The sequence below is a fragment of the Scyliorhinus torazame genome, chromosome 19 (genome assembly GCF_047496885.1).
Source record: "Scyliorhinus torazame isolate Kashiwa2021f chromosome 19, sScyTor2.1, whole genome shotgun sequence".
NCBI lineage: Eukaryota > Metazoa > Chordata > Chondrichthyes > Carcharhiniformes > Scyliorhinidae > Scyliorhinus > Scyliorhinus torazame.
Window position 1 is genome coordinate 103,208,227 of NC_092725.1, and position 25,857 is coordinate 103,234,083.

Below are 25,857 nucleotides of genomic sequence, written 5' to 3' on the forward strand. Positions count from 1 at the left end.
CAGTCTGTCACTCTCAACTAATTAGAAATATAATACTCACATTTTGTCAATATTCTGATTCTATGGGAACCAATTATATCTCTGTGCTGCCTCTGTTTAGAATTTAAACTACTCACTCATTTGTATATCTACGGATGAACATCCCAACCAAGGAAGACATAGCTTCACACAAGATAGTGCTTTGGTTTGGGGCATGTTTTCAGGCCTACAGATTCTTTGGTACCCAGCAAACACAATAACTTGCATTTATACTGTGCGCCTAATGTCCCAAGGTGCTTCACAGAAGGATAGTCGAACAAAAATTGAGAGGAAATTGAAGAATACATGAGGACAGATGTCCAAACGTTTAGTTGATAGTGTAGGTTTTGAAGTAGGGGAGAGACAGAGAACTTGAGGGAGAGAATTCCAGACTTCATGGTTTAGGTGGCTGAAGGCATGTATGTTAACATTGAGACAAAGGAATTGGGGATGCATGAGATGTTGGAGGAACACAAGAGGTCCTGGAGAAGTTTACAGGGAGGGATGGAGGAGTTTGCTCACCAGGATGTAGGGTTTCTATGGATGAAATTTTTGTTCTTTTTAAATCGAGACTTTGATGGACCAGAATCTAATGCAGATTTGTGTAATAATGCAAACCCCGAAACTTTCATAGTCATATGTTTGCAAGATGCGCTATGTCAGCAAAAGTCTTACTTTCTCTGCTCTGCCTCGCCAGACATTGGATCATGGAATTTACAGTGCAGAATGAGGCCATTCGGCACATCACGTCTGCACTGGCTCTTGGAAAGAGCACCCTACCCAAGCCCACATTGGGTGGCATGGTGGTTAGCACTGCTGCCAGGGATGCGGGCAATTCCAACCTTGGGTGACTGTTTGTGTGGGGTTTGCACTTTCTTCCCATGTCTGTGTGGGTTTTCTCCAGGTGCGCCGGTTTCCTTCCACAGACCAAAAATGTGCAGGTTAGGTGGATTGGCCATTATAAATTGCCCCCTAGTGTCCAAAGATGTGCAGGTTAGATGGATTGGCCATGTTAAATTGTCCCTTTGTGTCCAAAGATGTGCAGGTTAGGTGGGCTAACGGAGATAGGGCCTCGATAAGGTGCTCTTTCAGAGGGTTGGTGCAGACTCGATGGGCTGAATGGCCTCCTTCTGCAACGTAGGGATTCTATTCTCTTTTTTTTAAATTTAGAGTACCCAATTATTTTTTTCCAATTAAGGGGCAATTTAGTGTGGCCAATTCACCTATCCTGCACATCTTTGGGTTGTGGGGGTGAAACCCACGCAGACACGGGGAGAATGTGCAAACTACACAGGGACAGTGACCCAGGGCTGGGATTGAACCCGGGACCTCGGCGCCGTGAGGTAGCAGTGCTAACCACTGCGCCACCGTGCTGCCCCCGGGATTCTATTCTAACTGGAAGAATCAATGGGCGGCGCACAATCCCAGCATCCCTTACGGCGGTGAAAGTACTCTATTTACTGGGAGAATGAATATAGGACTATCACTGCAACTTCAAACTCCAAAAGCTGCAAAACAGTCAAGGCAAACTCTAAAAATATATAAATATACCTTAATGCACTGTCCCTTTCTAGCTAACTGGTCATTTATTAGCACCAGCAATTCCTGATTTAAAGAAAAACGCTCACCTTTCTTTCCTTTAACTCCCTTCCTTTCCAGCGTCGAATGCTATTTATATGTATGTGTCTGTGTGTGTGCATAAAATGTCAAAACTTTTTTCTGCGGATTTCTGCTCCTATGTAACTGTATTTCCCTGTAACAACATCAAGTCAAGCGGGAAACTGAAGCGAACTTTCCAGAGGCCACGGTCCCCGCGCAGGCGCCGGCCAAACGGCAGCAACGTCTTCAGGAATTCAAAGACGCTCTGGCTCGCGCTCCGGTAGCAGGGCGGAGAGATGCGCGTGCGCAGTCCGGAGCGCGCGCGAGATGGGGAACAGACGCTTGCGCGAAGGGAAGAGGGCGGGGCGGGGTGGGGCAGGGAGGCGCGCATGCGTGGAGGGGAGTTTTCCTGTTAAATGGCGGATCACCGTTATTCTCTCTAACGCCGCTGCCGCGGGGTGGGTGATGGTTGTTGTGAGTCGCCGCCGGATGTCGCGAGTTGGGGATGGATGGAGGTTTGGAAGCTGTTTTGACATTCCTCACTGACTTAGGCTCCTTTGAGCGTCATGGCCTCTGCTCTGGTAAGAAGCTCGGGTGGCTGGGTGAAGTAGTCATACGGGGCAGGAAGAGGCAACTTGGCCCATCCTGCCTCTGTTGGCTCCTTGGAGGAGTTTTCCAATCAGTCCCATAACCTCCATTGATTTTCTCTACGGCCCTTCAACTTTTCCTTTTTTAAGTATTTTCCCTTTCAATGAATCGATTTCCGCTGCACTTTCGGGCAGTAGGGGCTGGTTTGGAATAGGAATGTACGCACAAAAGAAAAGTATTGTCATCTGGTTCAAAGGCTCTGTTAATTAACTCATAATAGCTGTTGCTACTTGTTTTTGTAAATTATTCTGAATCAGCCAGTTTGGTATTTTAATCTGAGTGTCTGGTCTGACCAATATTAATTGTTTTAAAAGTGAAGAACATGCGTGATGGAACACATTTCGGGGTCCAATTAATGGACCTGTTGTTTGCTCTTGCAGATTTCTGGACGCGATTTCATTCAGTTTGCGTGATGTGGGCTTGACTTTAAGGAAATAAGCATCTGGAAATCCCACTAACACAAACTTCCACTAAAACAAAAGCAGTTTCATAGATGGGAAATAGAAACTGAGTGCTGAGCTGAGAAAAAGTTGGAAACAGTGACTCAAAGCTCTAAGAAGCCTTTTAATGAAGGTGAATGAAAGGTGGCAAGGCAGAGATGTTCAACAGTGTAGGGGAACTCTGGCCTTTGCGTCCCTGGTAGCCCGGTGGAGGATTCTCCTTCAGTGGAAAGATACGAGGCCCCCAAGTGTGGAACCCTGGATCAGCGATATGGCAGGGTTCATTAAATTGGAGAGGGTGAAATTCACCTTGAGAGGGTCGGTACAAGGATTCTTTAGGCGGTGGCAACCGTTCTTAGACTTTCTGGCAGAACGCTAGACATTGGTCAATGGCAGCGGGGGGGGGTTACTTTATTTTTGTTTATGTTATTTACACTGGAAGGGTCTGAGGGGGTGTATACACCTGTTGTCTTAAGTTGGGGTGTTAATGTTAATTTATTATTTAGGTATGGGGGGGAAGGGGTTTGGGGGGTTGCTTTTTTAAATTGTGTTTTGTACTTACCCCTGTTGGGTTCTTTTTTCTTTCTCATTTTGTTATTGATATTTTATGAAAACCTTTAATAAAAATTGTTTTTTGTTTTTTTTAAACAGTGTAGGAGAAGTTTGATGTTTTTGTTTGGTCATGGCAGGTAGGGGCAAGTGTCATCAGCAGAGGGTGGCTGACCCACTATACGAATGTAGATGAAGCAGAGAAGGTGTGTAAGGTTAGAACGTTGGGATACTGCACAGGTGGTGAGGCAGGAATGGGAAACGGTCTTTTTTCTGGAGATGCTATGGCTATGCTTAGATTGGTAAAAATGGGACCGTGTGACAGCCCAGCACCCCCCCCCCTCTCCAAAAGTGGATGTCTGTGAGAAAGAGGATGGTAAAATGTGTCGGACACAATGGAGAAACCAATTGTTGTAGCTCAATATGGCTTATGATGTTTGTGCCATTTTGGTGATGAACTATGGAGGGGGTGGATGCAAGGATGGATATCATTATTGAGGGATTTGAGCAAGGCATTTGGGAATCAATAACACATTTATGAAACTTTGCAGTTTGGAAGGTTAAAAGTAGGGTGTTGGTTGGAGAGAATGGGTGGTTTGAGGGTGAGTTTTTAAGGAAACAGTGAAGTCTATCTAATAAGGAAGACAATGGTGCCCAAGGCAAGGGCGATATTTACAATGTCAGTTCGCAAATCTGACTGGAGCAAGCTAAAGTGTGATATTGAAATATGAACCAATGTTAGATTTTAGGTTCTGGTTCAATCTTCTCTCTGCTCTAGACTCCTGAGAGATTGGTGAAAGCCTTATTCATGAGGTGAAATTGACCATATTCATCAGTTTGGAGTTTTTGATAAAGTTCTGGTGGGTACATAGGTGACTGCTAAGGTCAATCTGCATGTAGAAAATTCTGCTGAAAATAGGGTAGGATGCTGCAGACAACTGAATTTTGGACAAGCTGCTGGCTTGGATTTACTCTACTTGTATTTTCTCTCTGCCTCTGGTATGCAATTGCTTAAGGAGGTTGCACTGCTTTTATTTATTTGGTCACAGCAATCCTGGATGAGCTTCTCCCAGGACTCGGACACAATAGTAAGACTCTTGGGTTAAGCCTTAAGAGTGATCTCTTAGCGCTTCCTTTGACCACCTCAAACTGACGAAAGTGAGTGAGTGTCGGGTATTCTGGCAACATAACCAGCCCCAACGCAGTTGTGACCGTCTCAATATGATGTGGGTAATTGGAATTCCAGTTTGGCTGAGTATCTCAGTGCCTGGTATTCTGTCCTGCCACTGATGGTCAGGAGCTTCTGAAGGCGGCTCAAGTGAAAGTGGCTGAGCTTCTTGGCAGATCACGTGTACACAGTTTTGCATGCATTGAGCACAGTTGGCAGGCCTATACATCCTTATAAACTTTGTTTAGTACACTGACTTACCCCTCTTTGTTACTAGACTGATATTTGAAGTCTGCCAAAAGCATCACCTTGCTTTGGCAATTCTTCTGTTAGTGTTCTGAAAAGGGGTGGGAAAGCAAACCACAGTAGAAAGACTTTCATAATTTTCTAAAAGCTAATAATCAATTTACTGATTCAAGCTGCCCAACCTTTTCAACAGTAAAATAAATTTAATATTTTCCATCTTTGCCTGTATGGGTTCCTTCAAAATAACTTGTGTGAAACTTCTGAGAGGTGTGATAGGTGCATTGTAAATGCAAATATTTGGTGTGTGGTAGGTAATTGAATAAAACGATAGGTAAATTGTGATATGGGAAGCAATACTATTAAAACCGTTTCCATCATTGTCAGTAAACTGATGGAAGGGGTCATCAGCTGTTAAGTGGCATTTACTTCAAAATAACCTGCTCACTGATGCTCAGTTTGAGTTCCACAAGGGTTGCTCAGTCCTGACATCATTACAACCTTGGTTAAAACATGGACAAAAAGCTGAACTCCCGAGGTGAGAGTAACTGTCCTTGACATCATTGCCACATTTGATCAAGTGTGGCATTAAGGAGCCTGAGTAAAACTGGTCCCAATGGGACTCTGGGAGTGCTGGTTGAAGTCAGACCCAACACAAAGGAAGATTGTTGTGGTTGTTGGAGATCTGTCATCTTGGCTTCAGGACATCGCTACATTTTAGGTAGTATCATAGGCCCAATCATCTTCAGCTGTTTCATCAATGAGCTTCCTTCCATCATAAAGTCAGAAGTGGGGATGTTCAGCACCATTTGCTCTCCGATACTAAAGCGGCCCATGTCCAAATGCAGCAAGATCTGGACAGTATCCAGGTTTGGGCTGACGTGTAGCAAGTAACATTCGCACCACACAAGTACTAGGCAATGACTAGCTCCAGTAAGAGAGAATCTAATCATCGCCTTTTTTTTAAATTCAGTGCACACAATTAACTTTTTTTTCAATTAAGGGGCAATTTAGCATGGCCAATCCATCTAGCCTGCACATCTTTGGGTTATGGGGGCGAAAACCACGCAAACACTGGGAGAATGTGCAAACTCCACACGGACAGTGACCCAGAGCCGAGATCGAACCTGGGACCTCGGAGCTGTGAGGCAGCAAGGCTAACTCACTGCGCCACTGTGCTGCCCCCTAATCATTGCCTCTTGGCATTCAGTAGCAATGTTGCTAACTTTGCCTTCGTTCAATTGCTCTGTTTTATTCCCTTTGCTCTTGAGTCGTCAGGTATCCTTATGATACCGCCACGTGGTTCAAGTCCGAGTAATGATCAATAATCCAATACACCGCTTAGTAAGATTTAAATCAAAGCACATTTATTATACACCATAATCACTGCTCGTGCATAAATTCTATGTCTAAGCTACTTCTACAGTTAACAGGCCAATACTTAACTTGGAACTGGCCCACCAGGTCAGGGAAACGAATGGCCTTTCGTTCGGGTTCTGAGCCTGTGGGATTCGAAGTTGGTACAGATTGGTAGCTAGGAGTGCCTATCTCGTAGCGAGCGTTGAAGTAAGACTTACAGTTTTGAGCGGCTGTTGAAGAGTTAAGAGAGCTGGATGCGGTTGAAGAGAGGTGGAAGAGAGCGCCTTGAACTTGGGGCTCAATTCTTATAGTCCCCAGGGGCTTCCCGCCTTTCGGGCGGACCCTGTACCTGGTCCCAAGTGATTGGACTTTGTCCCAATCACTTGGTTCGGTTTTCTCCAATGCTGGAGCGGTTCCCTGATCGATGGGTGGTCTTGAGGTGGTCGTTCACCTCCTTTTGTGTAGGCTTCTGCTGGCACCGAAGAGTCTGGTTTTGCTTTGTGTCTAAATGTTGCTTATTGTTCCTGGGGATTGCTCATTAGTATGCAGATGGCTGGTGTTTTGTTATGCTGATGGTTGCTGGTATCGATCTTGTCTGGCCTTTCCAGAGGTAAATACACACTCAACCTGCAGCTGCTCGTTTTTGTCCTGTTGGCTGACTTTCCCATCAGCCTTTGCCGTTCGCCATTTTGAATCGGGAGTTAGCCATTTTAAATGGCTACAGCATTACTGTCTCTGGATCCACCTGGATCAACATCCTGGGTTGTTGATTGGATGTGCCATAGAGAGCATCCTGCCCGCCTGCATCACAGCTTGGAATGGCAACTGCTCGGTCCAAGATCGCAAGAAACTGCAGAGTGTGGTGAACTCAGCCCAACGCATCACACAAGCTTGCCACCCTCACATTGATTCTGTATACACCTCTCGCTGCCTCAGGAAGGCAGAGATGGACTTCCAGTGGCGGCTATGAAGGAGTAGGTCGCACATTTGGTGGCTCACGCTCAAGTCGGAACTTTGGACGTTTTCCCCCGATTTTTATTTTTTTTATTTTTTATTTTTGTCTGATCTGATTTGGAAAATTGATGTTGGATGCAACTGTGACGAGGAATCCTACATCAGTTCATGAAGAGGTGGACCAGGAGTGCTCGCAAAGGAAGAAATGGGAGAACAGAGAAGGCTTGGGCTGAGGCTGCAGCGGGAGAAAGCATAGCGGACGATCGGAGTTCTGGCTCGACAACCCAGCGGTCAACGGAGCAGCTGATGCAGTTCATACAGGAGGGCTTCGCCAAGCAGAAACAGGAATGCTTGGACCCGATTTAAGGAATCGATTGCGCGGCTGGAACTCCGCCTGAATGCTCAAGATTGGGCGATCCAGAAAGTTGAGAAGGCACTGACTGAGCAGGAGGAACACCAAGCTGCAGGTGAGTTGGAGGTGGGGGTGTTGAGAGTCAAACAGAAAAGGCTTCAGGAAAAGGTGGAGGATCAAGAGAACAGGTCCCACCAGCAGAACCCGAGAATCGTGGGTCTCTGGGTGGGATCCGAAGGAACGGATGCAGGGGCATACATAGCGGGTATGTTTGAGAAGTTACTGGGGGAGGGAACTTTCACCTGACCCTTGGAGGTGGACAGGGCGCACAGAGCGCGAGCGAGAAAGCTGTGTGTAGGTGACCCTCCAAGAGCAATGGTGGTGAGACTCCACAGGTACCTGGAAAAGGAGTGAATCCTACGGTGGGCCAGGCAGACACTGTGCTGTAAATGCGAGAACAGCATCCTGCGTGTATATCCGAATCTGACGGCGGATGTGGCCAGGAGAAAAGCAGGGTTCAACCAGATAAAATCGAACCTTTTCAAGAAGAAGGTTAAGTTTGGACTGCTGTATCCGGCCCGGGTTTAGAGAACCCCAAAGTGTATCATAGACTTCACCTGACCCACAACTTTTAATAGATTGTGGTATGGGGAGCACACGGCCCACTCTACAGGTGTGGTACAGCAGAAATGGCAAAGTATTTTTTAAACAAAACAATGTTTATTCTATGAACTCAAGTTAACCTTTTTAAAACAAACAGTGAATATCTTAGCAACCATTAATTCAAAGATAACCCCCAAAGAATACAACACTTATGTAATCCTTTAAGCTGTCCTTTTAACATCCAAAAGACTTAACAACCTTTAAACAGAAGCACATCAGGGTTTACACTCCGTACTGAAAACATTTACATTTCTGAATTCGCCAAATGATCAAGAGATAGTCCTTCATGGCAGAGAGATCAACAGTACAGCTGCTTTTGCTGACTTCAGCTGCAACACACTGCAAAAGGAAACCAAAGAAACACCGAAGCTTTACTCTGTGAAACTAAAAAGCAGAACCAGAGCTCAGATCCACCCACACTCTGACATCACTGCAGTAACATGAGCAGCTAACCATTTCTTAAAGCGACATTCTCATGAAAACGAAGAGCAATATTTCTACTTTTGAGTCGCCCGAGGAAGCGATGTACTTCGCTAGAAGGAAAGGGCTGGTAGCGGACTGAGGTGTTTAGACTGAACGTTGTTGCAGCGTTCATGTTTGAAAAAGTTTTTGGACGTTATCTGCCTTCTGTATCGATTTGGGGCCTGTGGATGAGTTGTGCGAGTTAAAGTTTGCATTTGCACTGATGAGGGATGGAGGTGTGAATGTTGGATCTTTTTGATTTTCTTTGTGTTTCTTTTGGGCAATTGGGTTGGAATTGTTTTCGTTTGCATAGGGGTGTCCGGGGGGGAACAATTAGGTGGGGAAAATGTCTGGCGCCATGGGCAGGGGCCACCAAGCTATCTGGATGGACTAGTTCACGGAAGTGCAGTGGGGGGTGAGCAGATGTTATGCTTGTTGAAGGGGGCTGTTTGTATAGTGCAGTTACTGGGGGGGGGGGGGGAAATGTTCTGCTGCTGGGGAGGGACTTTTTCTGTGGGACAATAGGGAGGTCGGGCGATGGAGGCTGCCTGGGAGTGGGCTTGTGGATGCGTGGGACGCAGGCTGGAGACTGGCCCAAGAAGGGTGATAGCTGATCAGCGGAGAGGAGGGGCAGAGGCGAGAAGCCCCCCCCCCCCCCCCCGCCCCAACCAGGCTGATCACATGGAACGTAAGAGGGCTAAATGGGCCGGTTAAGAGGGCACCACGTGTGTTCGCGCATTTAAGGGGACTGAAGGTGGACTTGGCAATGTTGCAGGATACGCATCTTCGAGTAACTGGCCAGGTCAGATTAAGGAAGGGATGGGTCAGGCAGATTTTCCACTCTGGGCTGAACTGTTAAGAGTTGAGGGGTCGCGATCCTGATCAACAGGCGAGTGTCATTTGAGGCGGGAAGAATAGTTGCAGTTGTGGGGGGGGTCGGTACATCATGGTCAGTGGGAAGCTGGTGGTGCTCGTGAATGTGTACGGGACAAACTGAGATGATATGGAGTTCATAAGGAGGCTGTTTGGGAAGATCCCGGACCTGGATTCGCTGGTCATGGGGGGGTGACTTCAACACAGTCAGTGACCCAAGGTTAGACCAGTCTAGCTCAAGGACAAGCAGGGTGCCAGTAATGGCAAAGGAGCTAAAGGGGTTTATGGAGCAGGTGGGGAGGTTGGACTCGTGGAGATTTGGGCAGCCGAGAGTGAAAGAGCTTTCCTTTTACTCGCACGTGCATAAAAGTGTACTCCCGGATTTACTTTTTGAAACCTGAATAGGGCTTTACTGACTGGGGTAGTGGACGCATGAGTATTCAACGATCACTATCTCTGATCACGCCCTGCACTGGATTGACCTACAGGTGAGCAAGGAGGGTGGCCAACGCCCACACTGGATGCTGGACATGGGACATTTAGCTGATGAGGAGGTGCGTGGATGGTTGAGGAAATGTATCCAGAACTATCTGGAAGTCAACGACACGGGAAGTTTCGGCTGCAGTGGTCTGGGAGGTGCTGAAGGCGGTGGATAGAGGGAGCTGATCTCGATACGGGCCCACAGGGAGTAGGTAGACAGAGCAGAGACAGACCGAATGATAAGGGAAACACCAGGTCGACAGGAGATATGCGGAGACCCCAGAGGCAGGGCTTCTAAGGGAACGACCGAGGCTACAGGTGGAGTTTGGCTTGTTAACTACAGGGAAGGCGGTGGAGCAGCTGAGGAAGGCGAGGGGGGTGATTTATTAATATGGGGAGAAGGCCAGTAGAATGCTTGCGCAGCAGCTTAGAAAGCGGGAGGCAGCCAGGGAGACCGGGAAAGTAAGGGACAGGGATGGGAACCTGGTCGGAGATTCAGCTGGTGTCAGTAAGGTGTTCAAGGAATTTTACAGCAGGCTGTGTGAGTCAGAACCCCCAGCTGGGCCGGAGGGGGATGAGGCAGTTCTTGGGGAGGCTCAGGTTACCGAAGGTTGACTAAGAGTTGGTAGAAAGGTTGGGGACCCTGATCGAGTTGGAAGAGATGGCAGAAGGGCTGAAGGCCATGCAGTCGGGTAAAGCCCTGGGACCAGATGGTACCCAGTGGAGTTTTACAAAAAGTTCTCTGGGGTATTGGGGTCACTGCTGATGAGGACATTTAATGAGGCGAAGGGGACTCCCCCCCCCCCCCCCCCCCCCCCCCCCCCCCCCCGATGATGTCCCCCCCCCCCCCCCCGATGATGTCACAGGCCACTATCTCATTGATCCTGAAGCGGGATAACGACCCGGAGCTATGCGGGTCCTACAGATCGATCTCCCTACTAAATGTAGATGGCAAACTGTTGGCTAAGATCTTGTCCTCCAGGATTGAAGACTGCGTTCCGGACGTGATTGGGGAGGACCAGGCGGGATTTGCTGGAGGCAGTTGGCGGCCAAAGTAAGAAGGCTGCTGAATGTAATTATGATGTCCCCAGAGGGTAGGGATGTAGAGGTAGTGGGCGCAATGGACGCAGAGAAGGCATTTGATCGGGTGGAATGGGATTATCTGTGGGAGATACTGAGGCGGTTTGGATTTGGATGGGGCTTCATTGCCTGGGTCAGGCTGCTGTATTAGGTGCCCGTGGCGAGTGTTCGGACAAACAGGTTGACATCGTGCTATTTTAGGCTGCACCGGGGGGACGAGGCACTGATGCCCCTCTCCCCACTGTTGTTCGCACTGGCCATAGAGCCGCTGGCAATGCGTTGAGAGGTCCCGGGGGGGTGAAGAGTCTCTCTATACACAAACTAACCTGCTCTTATGTGTCGGCCCACTGGACAGGGATGGAAGAAATTGAGCATTTTGGGGGATATTGGCCTGTTTTCTGGTTATAAATTGAACATGGGGCGGGGGGGGGGGGGGGGGGGGCGGGGGGGGCGAGTGAGATGTTCGCGATTCAGGCAAGGGGGCAGGAGAGGCGATTGGGGAAGCTGCCGTTTAAAGTGGTGGGGGAAAGCCTCCGGTACCTCGGCATCCAAGTGGCGTGGGAATGGGAACAGTTGCACAAACTAAATTTGGCCCGACTAGTAGACCAAATGAAGGAGGATTTCCGAAGGTGGGGCGTGCTCCCGCTGTCACTGGCTGGGAGGGTACAGACAGTGAAAATGACGGTCCTCCCGAGATTCCGGTTTGTGTTTTTTGTGTCTCCCCATCTTTATTCCAAGGTCTTTTTTTAAACTGGTCAACAAGGTGATCTCTGGCTTTGTATGGGCGGGTAAGACCCCGCAAGTTTAAAAAGGGGATGCTAGAGCGGGGGCGGAGGGCGCGCTGGCACTGCCTAACATTAGTAATTATTACTGGGGTGGGCGAATATAGCCATAATTAGCGAGTGGGAGGTGCGGGGGGGGTGGGGGGGGTGGGGTCGGTCTATGTGGGAGCGGGTAGAGGTGGCATCATGTAAGGGCACTAGTTTGGGGGCGTTGGTAACGGCGCCTCTGCTGTTCTCGCCGGCACGGTACTCCCACCAGCCCTGTGGTGGTTGCGGCCCTGAAAGTCTGAGGGCAATGGAGGAGACATGTGGGAGCATCGGTCTGGCCCTGGCCTCCAATCTGCAATAATCACCAGTTTGCCCCGGGGAGGCTGGATGGAGGGTTCCGGAGAAGGCAGAGCAGGGTTCGAGCGGATGGGAGAGATGTTTATATCATAGATTATCATAGAATTTACAGTGCAGAACGAGGCCATTCGGCCCATCGAGTCTGCACCGGCTCTTGGAAAGAGCACCCTACCCAAGGTCAACACCTCCACCCTATCCCCATAACCCAGTAACCCCACCCAACACGAAGGGCAATTTTGGACACTATGGGCAATTTATCACGGCCAATCCACCTAACCTGCACATCTTTGAACTGTGGGAGGAAACCGGAGCACCCGGAGGAAACCCACGCACACAAAGGGAGGATGTGCAGACTCCGCACAGACAGTGACCCAAGCCGGAATCGAACCTGGGACCCTGGAGCTGTGAAGCAATTGTGCTATCCACAATGCTACCGTGCTGCCCATTTAGAGGGGAGCTTTCCCAGCCTGAGGGAGTTGGCGGAGTCTCAACCTTCCCGCTCCTACCACCAAGGGGGATACAGGATAGGGTAGTTTCCAGAATGTTGATGGGCGAAGGGTGGGTTTCGTACATTTTATAAGGAACTCATGGGGTCAGAGGAAATGCAGACCGAGGAGCTGAAACACAAATGAGAAGAGGGAGTTAGGAGGAGAGATTGAGGACGGTCTCTGGGCAGATATGTTGAGCAGAGTCAACGCATCCACCTAGTGTGCCAGGCTCAGCCTGTGATACAGTTCAAGGTACTGGGCTCACCTGACTGGCCTGGACGCGCAGGTTCTTTCGGGTAGAAGATAGGTGCGCAAAGTGTGCAGGAGGACCAGCGAACCATGTCCATATGTTCTGGGCATGTCCAAAGCTTGGGGGATTCTGGCAGGGGTTTGCGGATGTCCTGCCCAAGATGTTGAAAACCAGGGTGATGCAGAGTCCGGAGATGGCGATTTTCGAAGTGTCGGAAGACCCGGGAATCCAAGAGGAGAAAGAGGCAGACGTTTGACTGATACTATTAGCTTGGAGGGACTCAAAGCCCCCAAAGTCGGAGACCTGGCTAACTGACATGGCTAGCTTTCTCTGTCTGGAGAAAATCAAGTTCACCCTGAGGATCAATGCTAGGGTTCGTCCGGAGGTGGCAGCCGTTCGTCAACTTCTTTGGGAGGCATTGCCTTCTTCCAGACCCTTCCATCAGGCAGAAAATACAGAAGTCTGAAGACCTGCACATCCAGACATAGGAACAGCTTCTTCCCCACAGCTGCTAGACTCCTCAACGACTCTCCCTCAGACTGATCTGTTCCCTGTAAGAACACTCTTCATGACGCCCTATGCTGCTCATGTATTTGCTTTGTTTGGCCCCTTGTTCCGCATTGTAACCAATCACGGTTTGTTGATGTACCATTTGTCAATGTATTCTGTTGATTATTATTTTTGTCTACTATGTGCGTACTGTAGGCATTCCTTCGGCCGCAGAAAAATACTTTTCACTGTACTTCGGTACGTGACAAATCCAATCAAATATTGTGGCTACAAAAGCAGGTGAGAGGCTAGGAATCCTGCATTGTGTAATACCACCTGACTCTCCAAAGCCTGGCCACTACATACAAGGCACAAGTCAGCAGTGTGATGGAATCTCTCCACTTGGCCTCAGTGCAGCTCCAACAGCACTGGACACCATCCTGGACAAAGTAACCCAATTTGATTGGCACCTCATCCACAAACATTTACTTCCTCCAACACCGATGCAGTAGCAGTGTACTGTCTACAAAATGCACTGCAAGAACTCACTAAGACTCCATAGATAGCACCTTCCTAACCCAGTACCTCCTGCCATCTCGAAGGACAAGGGCAACCAATACATGGGACCACACTGCCTGGTAGTTCACCTCCAAGCCCTGGCCATCCTGACTCGGAAATATATCGGCATGTCTTCACTGTTATTACGTCAAAATCCTGGATGCCCCTACCTAAACACAGGGACTGCAATGGTTCAAGACTGCAGCTCACCACCACCTTCTCAAAGGCAATTGGGATGGGCAATGAATGCTGGCCTAGCCAACCTTACCCACATCCTCTAATGAGCTTTTCGAAAAGGTGCCTTGAACACCAACATTGAGGTGCTTCACAAGACTATTAGAAAGGAAAAATAAAAACCATCAACATATCGCAATATTATGGCACATGGTCTAAATTTTGATCAAAAGTGTAGGTTTTGAGGAGTGCCTTAAAGGGAGAGATTTGGAGAAGTTAAAGAAAGAAATTCTAGATCTTTATACATTGACAACTAAAGACATGGCCACCAATGATGGAGCAATTAAAATCAAGGTTGTGCATGTGGCCACAAATAGATGAGTGTGGGTATTTTGAGGGTTGTGAAACTGAGGGGTGGGGTGAGGCTATTGAGGAATTTGAAAACCAGGCTAAGAATATTAAAATGACAACTTTTCTTCACTGGAAGCCATTGTGAAGTCAGGGATAATTGGTGAATGGGGCTTAGTGCAAATAAAGACATGGGAAGCAGAGTTTCAGATGACTTCAAGATTACAGAACGCGGCCGTTTTATCTTCCATAACCAATCACTATTTCTGCTTTAATTCACCAGTTTCTTTTTCTGTTGTCCGCTGCAAACACCCATCCATTCAGCAGAAATAAGCTGACAGGAAAAAAAAAATCAACGTCATAATGGTGTCAAAACACATGCTGTCTGTTTGATTCAAGATGTACTCTGATGCCACTCAGAATGGAGGAATAAAAGTTGTCTCTCGGTTTTCAGCTATGGTCCAAAGTGAAATTAAGCTTAGGCATGAAAAGTTTAGTCCCGAAACAGACTACTATCCCGTTACAAGTGTGAAAATGGACGAGTTTATGTTGGTGCTGGAATTTTTACATTCTGTCTAGGGCATCTCTGTCTCCCTCAAGTTACTATGCTTTGTCAAAATTGCTGTATATTTTATTCCCCCCCCCCTCCCCCTTCCCCAAATCTATCCATGTAACTGTACTCCCATTTCCTTGAGCATTCTGCCTTCTCTTTAAAGCCTTCACATTCTTCCTAAATCATAGTTCCCGGAATTGGACACTAAACACTAGTTGAGACTGAAATGGTTTGTCAGAACCTCCTTGCTTTTGTACTCTTTGGCTTCATTTATAAATCGCAGGACCCCGACTTCCGGGTGCGGCTATGCAGAGCTAGGTCGCATATTCGGTAGCTCCCGCTTGGAACGGACTTTTGGGCTCTTTTACAGGGCCCCCACGGCATTTGTTTGACATTTCCCGGTGTGGGAAGAAGACTACAGCATTCCCCTGACAGTGTCCCCCAGGAGTGTTATGTCTTTTGGCTACCAGGCCTGGCAGAAACAGTAAAAGATTCGGCTTGAGCTGCAGGAATAGACAAAGGCCTCTTCCAGCATGCAGGTGGGGGAAGGGCAAGCTTAAAGCTGCAATCTGACTTGACTCTATCAAAGGTGAATTCTAGCAGCAGAGGGAACAACTGTGAAAAGATCTACCAAGGCCATTGAAGAAGCAGGGACGAGGCTTCCGGTGGCGGCTATGGAGGAGTAGGTCGTGCATTCGGCAGCTCCAGTCTGGAATGGACTCTTAGACCTTTTCAGGCGTTTCCATAGACTTTTTGGGGCAGACTGGTGAAGCGAACACTGCCAAAAGGATTCCCTTGACTTCCGGTTGCGGCTATGTGGAGCTAAGCCGCACGATTCGGCAGCTCCCGCTACCACGGACTTTTGGGCTCGTTAGAGGAGCCCCAACTTTTTTTTGTTTTTTTTTTTGGACGCAGCCCGTGGGGAAGGGAAGAGAGAGGTCCCCCTCCAACTTCTATAAAACGGACCAGAAGTGTAACGGCCAAAGGAGCGGCACTGGAGCAACGGGAGAAGCGAGGAAAAGAAGACAAAATGGCGGCGGCCAGGGACAAAGGGGAGCTGCAGGAGTTCATCAAGCGCTGCTTCGAGGAGACGCGCAAGGAGATGTTGGCGCCTATGCTTTCAGCAATTGAAGGACTCTGGATCACCCAGAAGGTCCACGAAGCTAAGATCCAGGAGGTACAGAAAAGAGTCCGTCAGAACGAGGACGAGCTCGTGGGCCTGGCGGTGAGAGTGGAGCAGAACGAGGCACTACACAAGAGGTGGGCGGGAAGACTCTAAGACCTGGAGAATCGGTCGAGGAGAGAATCTGTGAATCCTGGGTCTCCCTGAGGGAGTGGAGGGGGCTGATGCCGGGGCATACGCGAGCACTATGCTCGAGGCGATGATGGGCACGAAGGCCCCTTCGAGGCTGCTGGAGTTGGGCAGGGCACATCGGGTGCTGGCGAAGAAGCCCCAGGCAAATGAGCCGCCAAGGGCAATGGTGGTGAGGTTCCACCGGTTCACGGACAGAGTGGGTCCTGAGATGGGCCAAGAAGGAGCGGAGTAGTAAGTGGGACAATGCAGAGATCGAATATACCCGGACTGGAGCACGGAGGTTGCAAAGCGGAGAGCGGGTTTCAACCGGGCCAAAGCGGCGTTGTACCGGAAAGAAGTGAAATTCGGAATGCTGCAGCCAGCGCGACTGTGGGTCACGTACAAGGGCCAACACTTACTTCGAAACGCCTGAAGAGGCGTGGACCTTTGTACAAGCCGAAAAGTTGGACTCTAACTGAGGGTTTGTGAGGGTAGGGGGGGGGATGTTTGAGGTTTGGTGTGTGATGGTTGTTGTATATAGGGGGTCAATCACGTGCAGGAAATGTTACAATGGCTGGGGGAGAGACCATGCCGCGACAGGAGCTGTGCCAGAGGGGGCGGAGCGGGCTTTGGAAAGGCGGGAAGGGGAACTAAGGAATGCATATGGATTGGGAGACTCCCACGCGGGGAGGTCAATGGGACGGCGGGGGAAGCCGGGGTCAGCAGGCGTCAGCTGACTTATGGGAGTGACATGTGGGGAGCAAAAAGGCTAGACAGGGGTCTAGCGGGGGTGGGGGGGGGGAAAAGGGTTGCTGCTGCACTGGCCGAAAGGGAATGGGGGACACGAGGTGGTCGGGACGGGGGTCCCCCCCCCCTCTGGGGGACTGGAGGGTGAGGGAGGCATGGACACTTGACTGGCCCAGAAAAGGAGATGGCTAGTCGTGGGGGTGGGGGGGGTGAGAGCCCCTCCAATCCGGCTGGTAACATGGAATGTGAGGGGCCTGAATGGGCCGGTGAAGAGGGCTCGAGTGTTCGGGCACTTAAAGGGACTGAAGGCGGATGTGGCCATGCTCCAAGAGACGCACCTGAAGGTGGCGGACCAGGTCAGGCTAAGAAAGGGATGGGTAGGACAGGTATTCCACTCTGGACTGGACCGCGAAGAAGAGAGGGGTGGGAAAGCGGGTGTCATTTGAGGCCAAGACTATTGTAGCGGACAATGGAGGGCGATATGTAATGGTGAGCGGTAGGCTGCAAGGGACATGGGGGGTGTTGGTAAACGTACACGCCCCAAACTGGGATGATGCAGGATTCATGAAGCGCATGTTGGGGCGCATTCCGGACCTGGAGATACGAGGCCTGATAATAGGAGGGGACTTCAATACAGTGTTGGATCCAGCACTGGACCGCTCCAAATCAAGGACTGGAAAGAGGCCGGCGGCGGCCAAGGTACTTAGGGGGTTTATGGATCAGATGGGGGGAGTGGACCCATGGCGGTTTGCAAGGCCGCAGGCCAGGGAATTTTCTTTCTTCTCCCATGTACACAAAACCTACTCCCGGATAGATTTCTTTGTTCTGGGTAGGGCGCTCATCCCGAGGGTGGAGGGGACGGAGTATTCGGCTATAGCCATTTCGGACCATGCCCCGCACTGGGTGGAACTGGAGCTGAGAGAGGAGAGGGACCAACGCCCGTTGTGGCGGCTGGATGTGGGACTGCTGGCGGACGAGGTGGTGTGTGGGAAGGTGAGGGGGTGTAATGAAAGGTACTTGGAGGCCAACGACAACGGGGAGGTGCGAGTGGGGGTGGTATGGGAGGTGTTGAAGGCGGTGATCAGGGGAGAGCTAATCTCCATCAGGGCTCATAGGGAGAGGACAGGGGGTATGGAAAGGGAGAGGTTAGTGGGGGAGATTTTGAGAGTAGACAGGAGATACGCAGAGGCCCCGGAGGAAAAATTACTTGGGGAAAGACGACGGCTCCAGACGGAGTTTGACCTGGTTGACCACAGGGAAGGCGGAGGCACAGTGGAGGAAAGCGCAGGGGGGCGACCTACGAGCATGGGGAAAAGGCTAGTCGGATGCTGGCACACCAGCTCCGTAAGAGGATGGCAGTGAGGGAAATAGGGGGAGTCAAAGATGGAAGGGGTGCCACGGTTCGGAGTGCGACGAAGATAAACTAGGTATTCAAGGCCTTTTTATGAAGAGCTGTACAGATCCCAGCCCCCAGCGGGGGAAGAGGGGATGAGACAATTCCTAGATCAGCTGAGATTCCCGAGGGTGTAGGAGCAAGAGGTGGCTGGTTTGGGGACACCAATTGGGTTGGAGGAGCTGAACAAGGGTTTGGGGAGCATGCAGGCGGGGAAGGCCCCGGGACCGGACGGATTCCCGGTGGAGTTCTACAGGAAGTAGACCTGTTGGCCCTGCTACTGGTGAGGACCTTTTAATGAGGCAAGAGAGGAGGGGACCCTGCCCCCGACAATGTCGGAAGCGACAATTTCTTTGATCCTAAAGCGGGACAAGGACCCACTGCAATGTGGTCATTGAAGCATTGCGCAGGTCACGGACACACAGACCGAGTGAGAATTTGGTAATTTGGTGCAGTGAGGTAACCAGGAAAGGTAAGTGGTTCATCTAATTTTGCTGTTTTTCAGTTAAAAGTGCAGTGTAGATTAGTGTCTGATTGGCTGAAGCTGCCCCCACCCTAATTGCTGAGAGGCAGTTATCTGGCAGTCACCTGAGGCCTGTTAAGGGGCACACAGGTACACATTGTTTTCTTCTCTTTGAAGTTTTAGTGTGAGTCATCCTAAAGTCTGTATAAAAGACAGACAGAAAGCGCACATTAGTAAGCATTGCACAGGTCAAGGACACACCGCCTGAGTGAGAGAGATACAGACCGAGTGAGAATTTGGTAATTTGGTGCAGTGAGGTAATTCGGTGAAGAGTGGGAGAAGGTGCTTTTTCCCTACTGTTTTGTTCTCTCTCTTTCTTCGGGCCTAATTTCGGGAGCCGTTCGGAGGAGGAGGAGCAGTCTCTGAGTATAAAAACCTAACGGAAACTTCCTGTTTTCCAGTTTGTTTCCCAAAAGTGACGTCAGAGGGAAGCTGTGATCTGAGTGGTTGATAGCAAATCTGCCCCAAATTAAAAAAAAAAAAAAAAAACACAGCTAAACTCAAACTTAAATTAAACTAATTAATTAATTAGTGATGGCTGGTCAGGTGATGTGCTTGAGCTGCTTGATGTGGGAGCTGGCAGATCCCATTGCGAGCTGCAGCGACCACATCTGCAGTAAGTGTTGGCTGCTCGAAGAGCTCCGGCTCAGAGTTGATGAGCTGGAGTCTGAGCTTCAAACAGAGGCACATCCGGGAGGGGGAGACTTACCTGGACACTGTTTCAGGAGGCAGTCACACCTGTCAAGAGTAAGTAATTTAAATCCTGCCAGTGGCCAGGGACAGCAGGGTGTGACTGCAAGTCAGGCAGGTAAAGGGAACCAGCAGTCAGGAACTCAGGAGCCTCAGCCCTTGACCCTGTCCAACAGGTATGAGGCACTTGCTCCCTGTGTGGATGGCGAACAGGGCTGCAGGAAGGATGAGTCAGCTGACCAAGGCACCATGGTTCAGCAGGCCATTCAAGGGGAGGGAGTAAATAGGCAAGTTGTAGTTGGGTGATAGATAGTATCCTTTGTGAGCAGGATAAAGAGTCCCGCATGGTATGTTGCCTGCCCGGTGCTAGGGTGCGGGACATCTCTGACCGGCTTGAAAGGATACTGGAGAGGGAGGGGGAGGATCCAGTTGTTGTGGTCCATGTCAGTACCAACAACATAGGCAAGTCTAGGAAAGAGGACCTGTTTAGAGATTATAAAGAGCTAGGATTCAAATTATAAAAAAAAAAACAGGTCTTCAAGGGTTATAATCTCCGGATTACTGCCCGAGCCACGTGCAAATTGGCATAGGGAGGCAAGAATCAGGGAAGTTAACATGTGGCTGAAAGAGTGGTGTGGGAAAGAGGGGTTCCTTTTCATGGGACACTGGCATCAGTTTTGGGACCGGGGGGACCTATACCGATGGGATGGTCTCCACCTGAACCGAGCTGGGACCAGTGTTCTGGCGAAAAGAATAAATAGGGTGGTCAATAGGACTTTAAACTAAAGATTGGGGGGGAAGGGAAAGTCAGGGAACCAAGAGGTGAAGTAATCAGTGGGAAGCGTAGCTGCTTAGGAATACAAAAAAGCACAAAGACAAAACTCAGGAGAGGTTACGATAGTCCCCATCCCACACAATATGACAGTGTATGGAAAGGCTCAGGAAACCAAGGTCCACCACACTAAGAAAACAAAAAGGGATGGTCAATAGAGAATTAAAGGTGCTATATTTAAATGCGCGCAGTGTACGGAACAAGGTAGATGAGCTTGTGGCCCAGATTGTGACTGGCAGGTATGATGTGGTAGGCATCACAGAGACATGGTTGCAGGGGGTTCAGGACTGGCATTTAAACATCCAGGGATTCACCACCTATCGAAAAGACAGGAAGGTGGGCAGAGGGGGCAGGGCTGCCTTGTTAATTAGGAATGAAACTAAATCCATAGCACTAAATGACATAGGGTCAGATGATGTGGAGTCTGTGTGGGTAGAGTTGAGGAACCACAAAGGCAAAAAAACCATAATGGGAGTTATGTACAGGCCTCCTAACAGTGGTCAGGACCGGGGGCACAAAATGCACCACGAAATAGAAAGCGCATGTCAGAAAGGCAAGGTCACAGTGATCATGGGGGACTTCAATATGCAGGTGGACTGGGTAAATAATGCTGCCAGTGGACCCAAGGAAAGGGAATTCATTGAATGTTTACAGGAGGGCTTTTTGGAACTGCTTGTGATGGAGCCTACGAGGGGACAGGCCATTCTGGACTTAGTGTTATGTAATGAGCCAGACTTGATTAAAGATCTTAAAGTAAGGGAGCACTTAGGAGGCAGTGATCATAATATGGTAGAATTCAATCTCCAATTTGAAAGAAAGAAGGTAGAATCAGATGTAAAGGTGTTACAGTTAAATAAAGGTAACTACAGGGGCATGAGGGAGGAACTGACGCAAATCGACTGGGAGCAGAGCCTAGTGGGAAAGACAGTAGAACAGCAATGGCAGGAGTTTCTGGGAGTAATTGAGGACACAGTACAGAGGTTCATCCCAAAGAAAAGAAAGGTTATCAGAGGGGGGATTAGGCAGCCATGGCTGACAAAGGAAGTTAGGGAATGCATCAAAGCAAAAGAGAAAGCCTATAATGTGGCAAAGAGTAGTGGGAAGTCAGAAGATTGGGAAGGCTACAAAAACAAGCAGAGGATAACAAAGAGAGAAATAAGGAAAGAGAGGATCAAATATGAAGGTAGGCTAGCCAGTAACATTAGGAATGATAGTAAAAGTTTCTTTAAATACATTAAAAACAAACGGGAGGCAAAAGTTGACATTGGGCCGCTCCAAAATGACGCTGGTAATTTTGTGATGGGAGACAAGGAAATAGCTGAGGAACTAAATAAGTACTTTGCGTCAGTCTTCACAGTAGAAGACATGAGTAATATCCCACCAATTCCGGAGAGTCGGGGCAGAGTTGAATATGGTAGCCATCACAAAGGAGAAAATGCTAGAGAAACTAAGAGGTCTAAAAATTGATAAATCTCCGGGCCCAGATGGACTACAAATTAGAGTTCTAAAGGAGATAGCTGAAGAAATAGTGGAGGCGTTATGATCTTTCAAAAGTCACTGGAGTCCGGGAAAGTCCCAGAGGATTGGAAAATCGCTGTTGTAACCCCCCTGTTCAAGAAGGGAACAAGGAAAAAGATGGAAAATTATAGGCCAATTAGCCTAACCTCAGTTGTTGGCAAGATTCTAGAATCCATTGTTAAGGATGAGATTTCTAAATTCTTGGAAGTGCAGGGTCGGATTAGGACAAGTCGGCATGGATTTAGTAAGGGGAGGTCGTGCCTGACAAACCTGTTATAGTTCTTTGAAGAGATAACAAATAGGTTAGACCAAGGAGAGCCAATGGATGTTATCTATCTTGACTTCCAAAAGGCCTTTGATAAGGTGCCTCACGGGAGACTGCTGAGTAAAATAAGGGCCCATGGTATTCGAGGCAAGGTACTAACATGGATTGACGATTGGCTGTCGGGCAGAAGGCAGAGAGTTGGGATAAAAGGTTCTTTTTTGGAATGGCAACCGGTGACGAGTGGTGTCCCGCAGGGTTCAGTGTTGGGGCCACAGCTGTTCTCTTTATATATTAACGATCTAGATGACGGGACTGGGGGCATTCTGGCTAAGTTTGCCGATGATACAAAGATAGGTGGAGGGGCAGGTAGTATGGAGGAGGTGGGGAGGCTGCAGAAAGATTTAGACAGTTTAGGAGAGTGGTCCAAGAAATGGCTGATGAAATTCAACGTGGGCAAGTGCGAGGTCTTGCACTTTGGAAAAAAGAATAGAGGCATGGACTATTTTCTAAACGGTGACAAAATTCATAATGCTGAAGTGCAAAGGGACTTGGGAGTCCTAGTCCAGGATTCTCTAAAGGTAAACTTGCAGGTTGAGTCCGTAATTAAGAAAGCAAATGCAATGTTGTCATTCATCTCAAGAGGCTTGGAATATAAAAGCAGGGATGTACTTCTGAAGCTTTATAAAGCATTAGTTAGGCCTCATTTAGAATGCTGTGAGCAATTTTGGGCCCCACACCTCAGGAAGGACATACTGGCACTGGAGCGGGTCCAGCGGCGATTCACACGGATGATCCCAGGAATGGTAGGCCTAACATATGATGAACGTCTGAGGATCCTGGGATTATATTCATTGGAGTTTAGGAGGTTGAGGGGAGATCTAATAGAAACTTACAAGATAATGAATGGCTTAGATAGGGTGGATGTAGGGAAGTTGTTTCCATTAGCAGGGGAGACTAGGACCCGGGGGCATAGCCTTAGAATAAAAGGGAGTCACTTTAGAACAGAGATGAGAAATTTCTTCAGCCAGAGAGTGGTGGGTCTGTGGAATTCATTGCCACAAGAGGGCGGTGGAGGCCGGGACGTTGAGTGTCTTTAAGACAGAAGTTGATAATTCCTGATTTCTCGAGGAATTAAGGGCTATGGAGAGAGAGCGGGTAAATGGAGTTGAAATCAGCCATGATTGAATGGCGGAGTGGACTCGATGGGCCGAATGGCCTTACTCCCGCTCCTATGTCTCATGGTCTTATGGATCGTACAGGCTGATCTCGCTCCTCAATGTGGATGCAAAGTTGCTGGCAAAAGTGCTGGCCACGAGGATAGAGGACTGTGTCCCGGGGGTAATCCACGAGGACCAGACGGGATTTGTAAAGGGCAGGCAACTAAACACCAATGTGCGGCGGCTCTTAAACGTGACAATGATGCCATCGGAGGAGGGAGAGGCGGAGATAGTGGCAGCTATGGACGCGGAGAAGGCCTTTGACCGAGTAGAGTGGGAGTACTTCTGGGAGGTGCTGCGTAGGTTTGGGTTTGGGGTAGGGTTTATCAATTGGCTTAAGCTCCTTTACAGAGCCCCGATGGTGAGTGTAGTGACGAACCGGCGGAGGTCGGAGTACCTTTGACTGTACCGAGGGACGAGGCAGGGGTGCCCCCTGTCCCCCCCTGTTCGCATTGGCGATCGAACCATTGGCCATGTCATTGAGGGAGTCTAATAAATGGAGGGGGGTGGTCCGAGGGGGAGAAGAGCATCGGGTGTCACTATATGCGGATGACCTGTTGCTGTACGTGGCGGATCCAATGGAGGGAATGGTGGAGGTCATGCAGACTCTAAGGGAGTTTGGTGAGTTTTCGGGCTATAAGCTCAATGTAGGGAAGAGTGAGCTCTTTGTATTACAGGCGGGGGACCAAGAAAGAGGGATAGGGGACCTACCGCTGAGGAGGGCGGAGGGGAGCTTTCGGTATCTGGGGATCCAGATAGCCAGGAGTTGGGGGGCCCTACCTAAACTGAATCTGACGAGTTGGTGGAGCAAATGGAGGAGGATTTCAAAAGATGGGACCTGTTACCGCTCTCGCTGGTGGGTAGAGTGCAGTCGGTCAAAATGGTGGTCCTTCCGAGGTTTCTGTTTTGTGTTTCAGTGCATTCCCATCGTGATCACTAAGGCCTTTTTTAAGAGAGTAGGCAGAAGTATTGTGGGGTTTGTGTGGGCGAATAAGACCCTGAGAGTAAGGAGAGGGTTCCTGGAACGCAGTTGGGAATGAGGAGGGTTGGCGCTGCCAAACCTGGGGAGCTACTGCTGGGCAGCAAATGTGGCGATGATCCGCAAATGGGTTATGGAGGGAGAGGGGGCGGCATGGAAGAGGATGGAGATGGCGTCCTGTAAAGGAACGAGCCTGGGGGCGTTGGCGATGGCACCGCTGCCGCTCTCACCGACAAAGTTTACCACGAGCCCGGTGGTGGCGGCAACGCTAAGGATCTGGGGCCAGTGGAGACGGCACCGGGGTGCAATGGGAGCATCGGTGTGGTCCCCGATCAGGGGTAACCACCGGTTTGTCCCGGGGAAGATGGACGGGGGGTTCCAGAGCTGGCATCGGGCAGGGATTGGAAGAATGGGGGACCTGTTCATCGACGGGACGTTTGCGAGCCTAGGGGCACTGGAGGAGAAGTTCGAATTACCCCCTGGAAATGCCTTTAGATATATGCAGGTGAGGGCTTTTGTGAGGCGGCAGGTGAGGGCATTCCCGTTGCTCCCGGCACAAGAAGTTCAAGATAGGGTGATCTCGGGTGTATGGGTCGGGGAGGGCAAGGTGTCGGAAATACACCAGGAGTTGAAAGAAGAGGGGGAAGCGCTGGTAGAAGAGTTGAAGGGTAAATGGGTGGAGGAGCTGGGGGAGGAGATAGAGGAAGGTCTGTGGGCTGATGCCCTAGGTAGGGTTAATTCCTCCTCGTGTGCCAGGCTCGGCCTGATACAATTAAGGTGGTTCACAGAGTGCACCTGATGGGGGCAAGGTTGAGTAGGTTCTTTGGGGTAGAGGACAGATGCGGAAGATGCTCAGGGAGCCCGGCGAGCCATGTCCACATGTTCTGAACATGTCCGGCTCTGGAGAGGAGTGGCGGGAGCAATATCTCAGGTGGTGAAAGTCCGGGTCAAGCCAAGCTGGGGGCTAGCAATATTTGGAGCAGTGGACGAGCCGGGAGTGCAGGAGGCGAAAGAGGCCGGCATTCTGGCCTTTGCGTCCCTAGTAGCCCGGCGAAGGATCTTGCTAATGTGAAAGGAGGCGAAGCCCCTCAGCCTGGAGGCCTGGATAAATGATATGGCTGGGTTCATAAAGTTGGAGAGGATTAAGTTTGCTTTGAGGGTGTCTGCGCAGGGGTTCTACAGGCGGTGGCAACCGTTCCTAGACTATCTCGCGGAGCGTTAGAGGAAGGTCGGTCAGCAGCAGCAGCAAACTTGGGGGAGGGGAATGGGGGGGCTGCCTGGGAGGGTGGATGAGCAAGAGATAACATGAAGGGTTGGGGAAACTGGCCCGTATGGGTGAGGGCCAGTGTACAAAGCTGTGTAAATATATCATTTTGCCATGCATATATCTTGCTCTGCTCCATTTCTCTTTTTTGTTATTTGGTGGGGGGGGTTATTGTTTGTAAGGGAGAAAATTGTGTTAAAAAACTTTAATAAATATATATTTTTAAAAAAATAAATCGCAGGACCCCTATATTCTTTATA

At 49.5% G+C, this 25,857-nt stretch overlaps 1 protein-coding gene across 4 annotated transcripts in view; it reads left to right on the forward strand.

Annotated features, from left to right (window-relative positions):
• The first annotated feature begins 2,011 nt into the window (after positions 1-2,011).
• LOC140396383 (uncharacterized) overlaps positions 2,012-25,857 on the forward strand; it is a 176,744-nt gene continuing 152,898 nt past the window's right edge. The window contains exon 1 of one of the 4 annotated variants that reach the window (XM_072484962.1): positions 2,012-2,198. In XM_072484962.1, coding sequence (XP_072341063.1) covers positions 2,123-2,198 — 76 coding nt within the window. In that variant the 5' untranslated portion in view covers positions 2,012-2,122. The remainder of the gene's footprint in view (positions 2,199-25,857) is intronic. The other 3 variants (XM_072484964.1, XM_072484963.1, XM_072484965.1) reach the window with 3 other exon arrangements.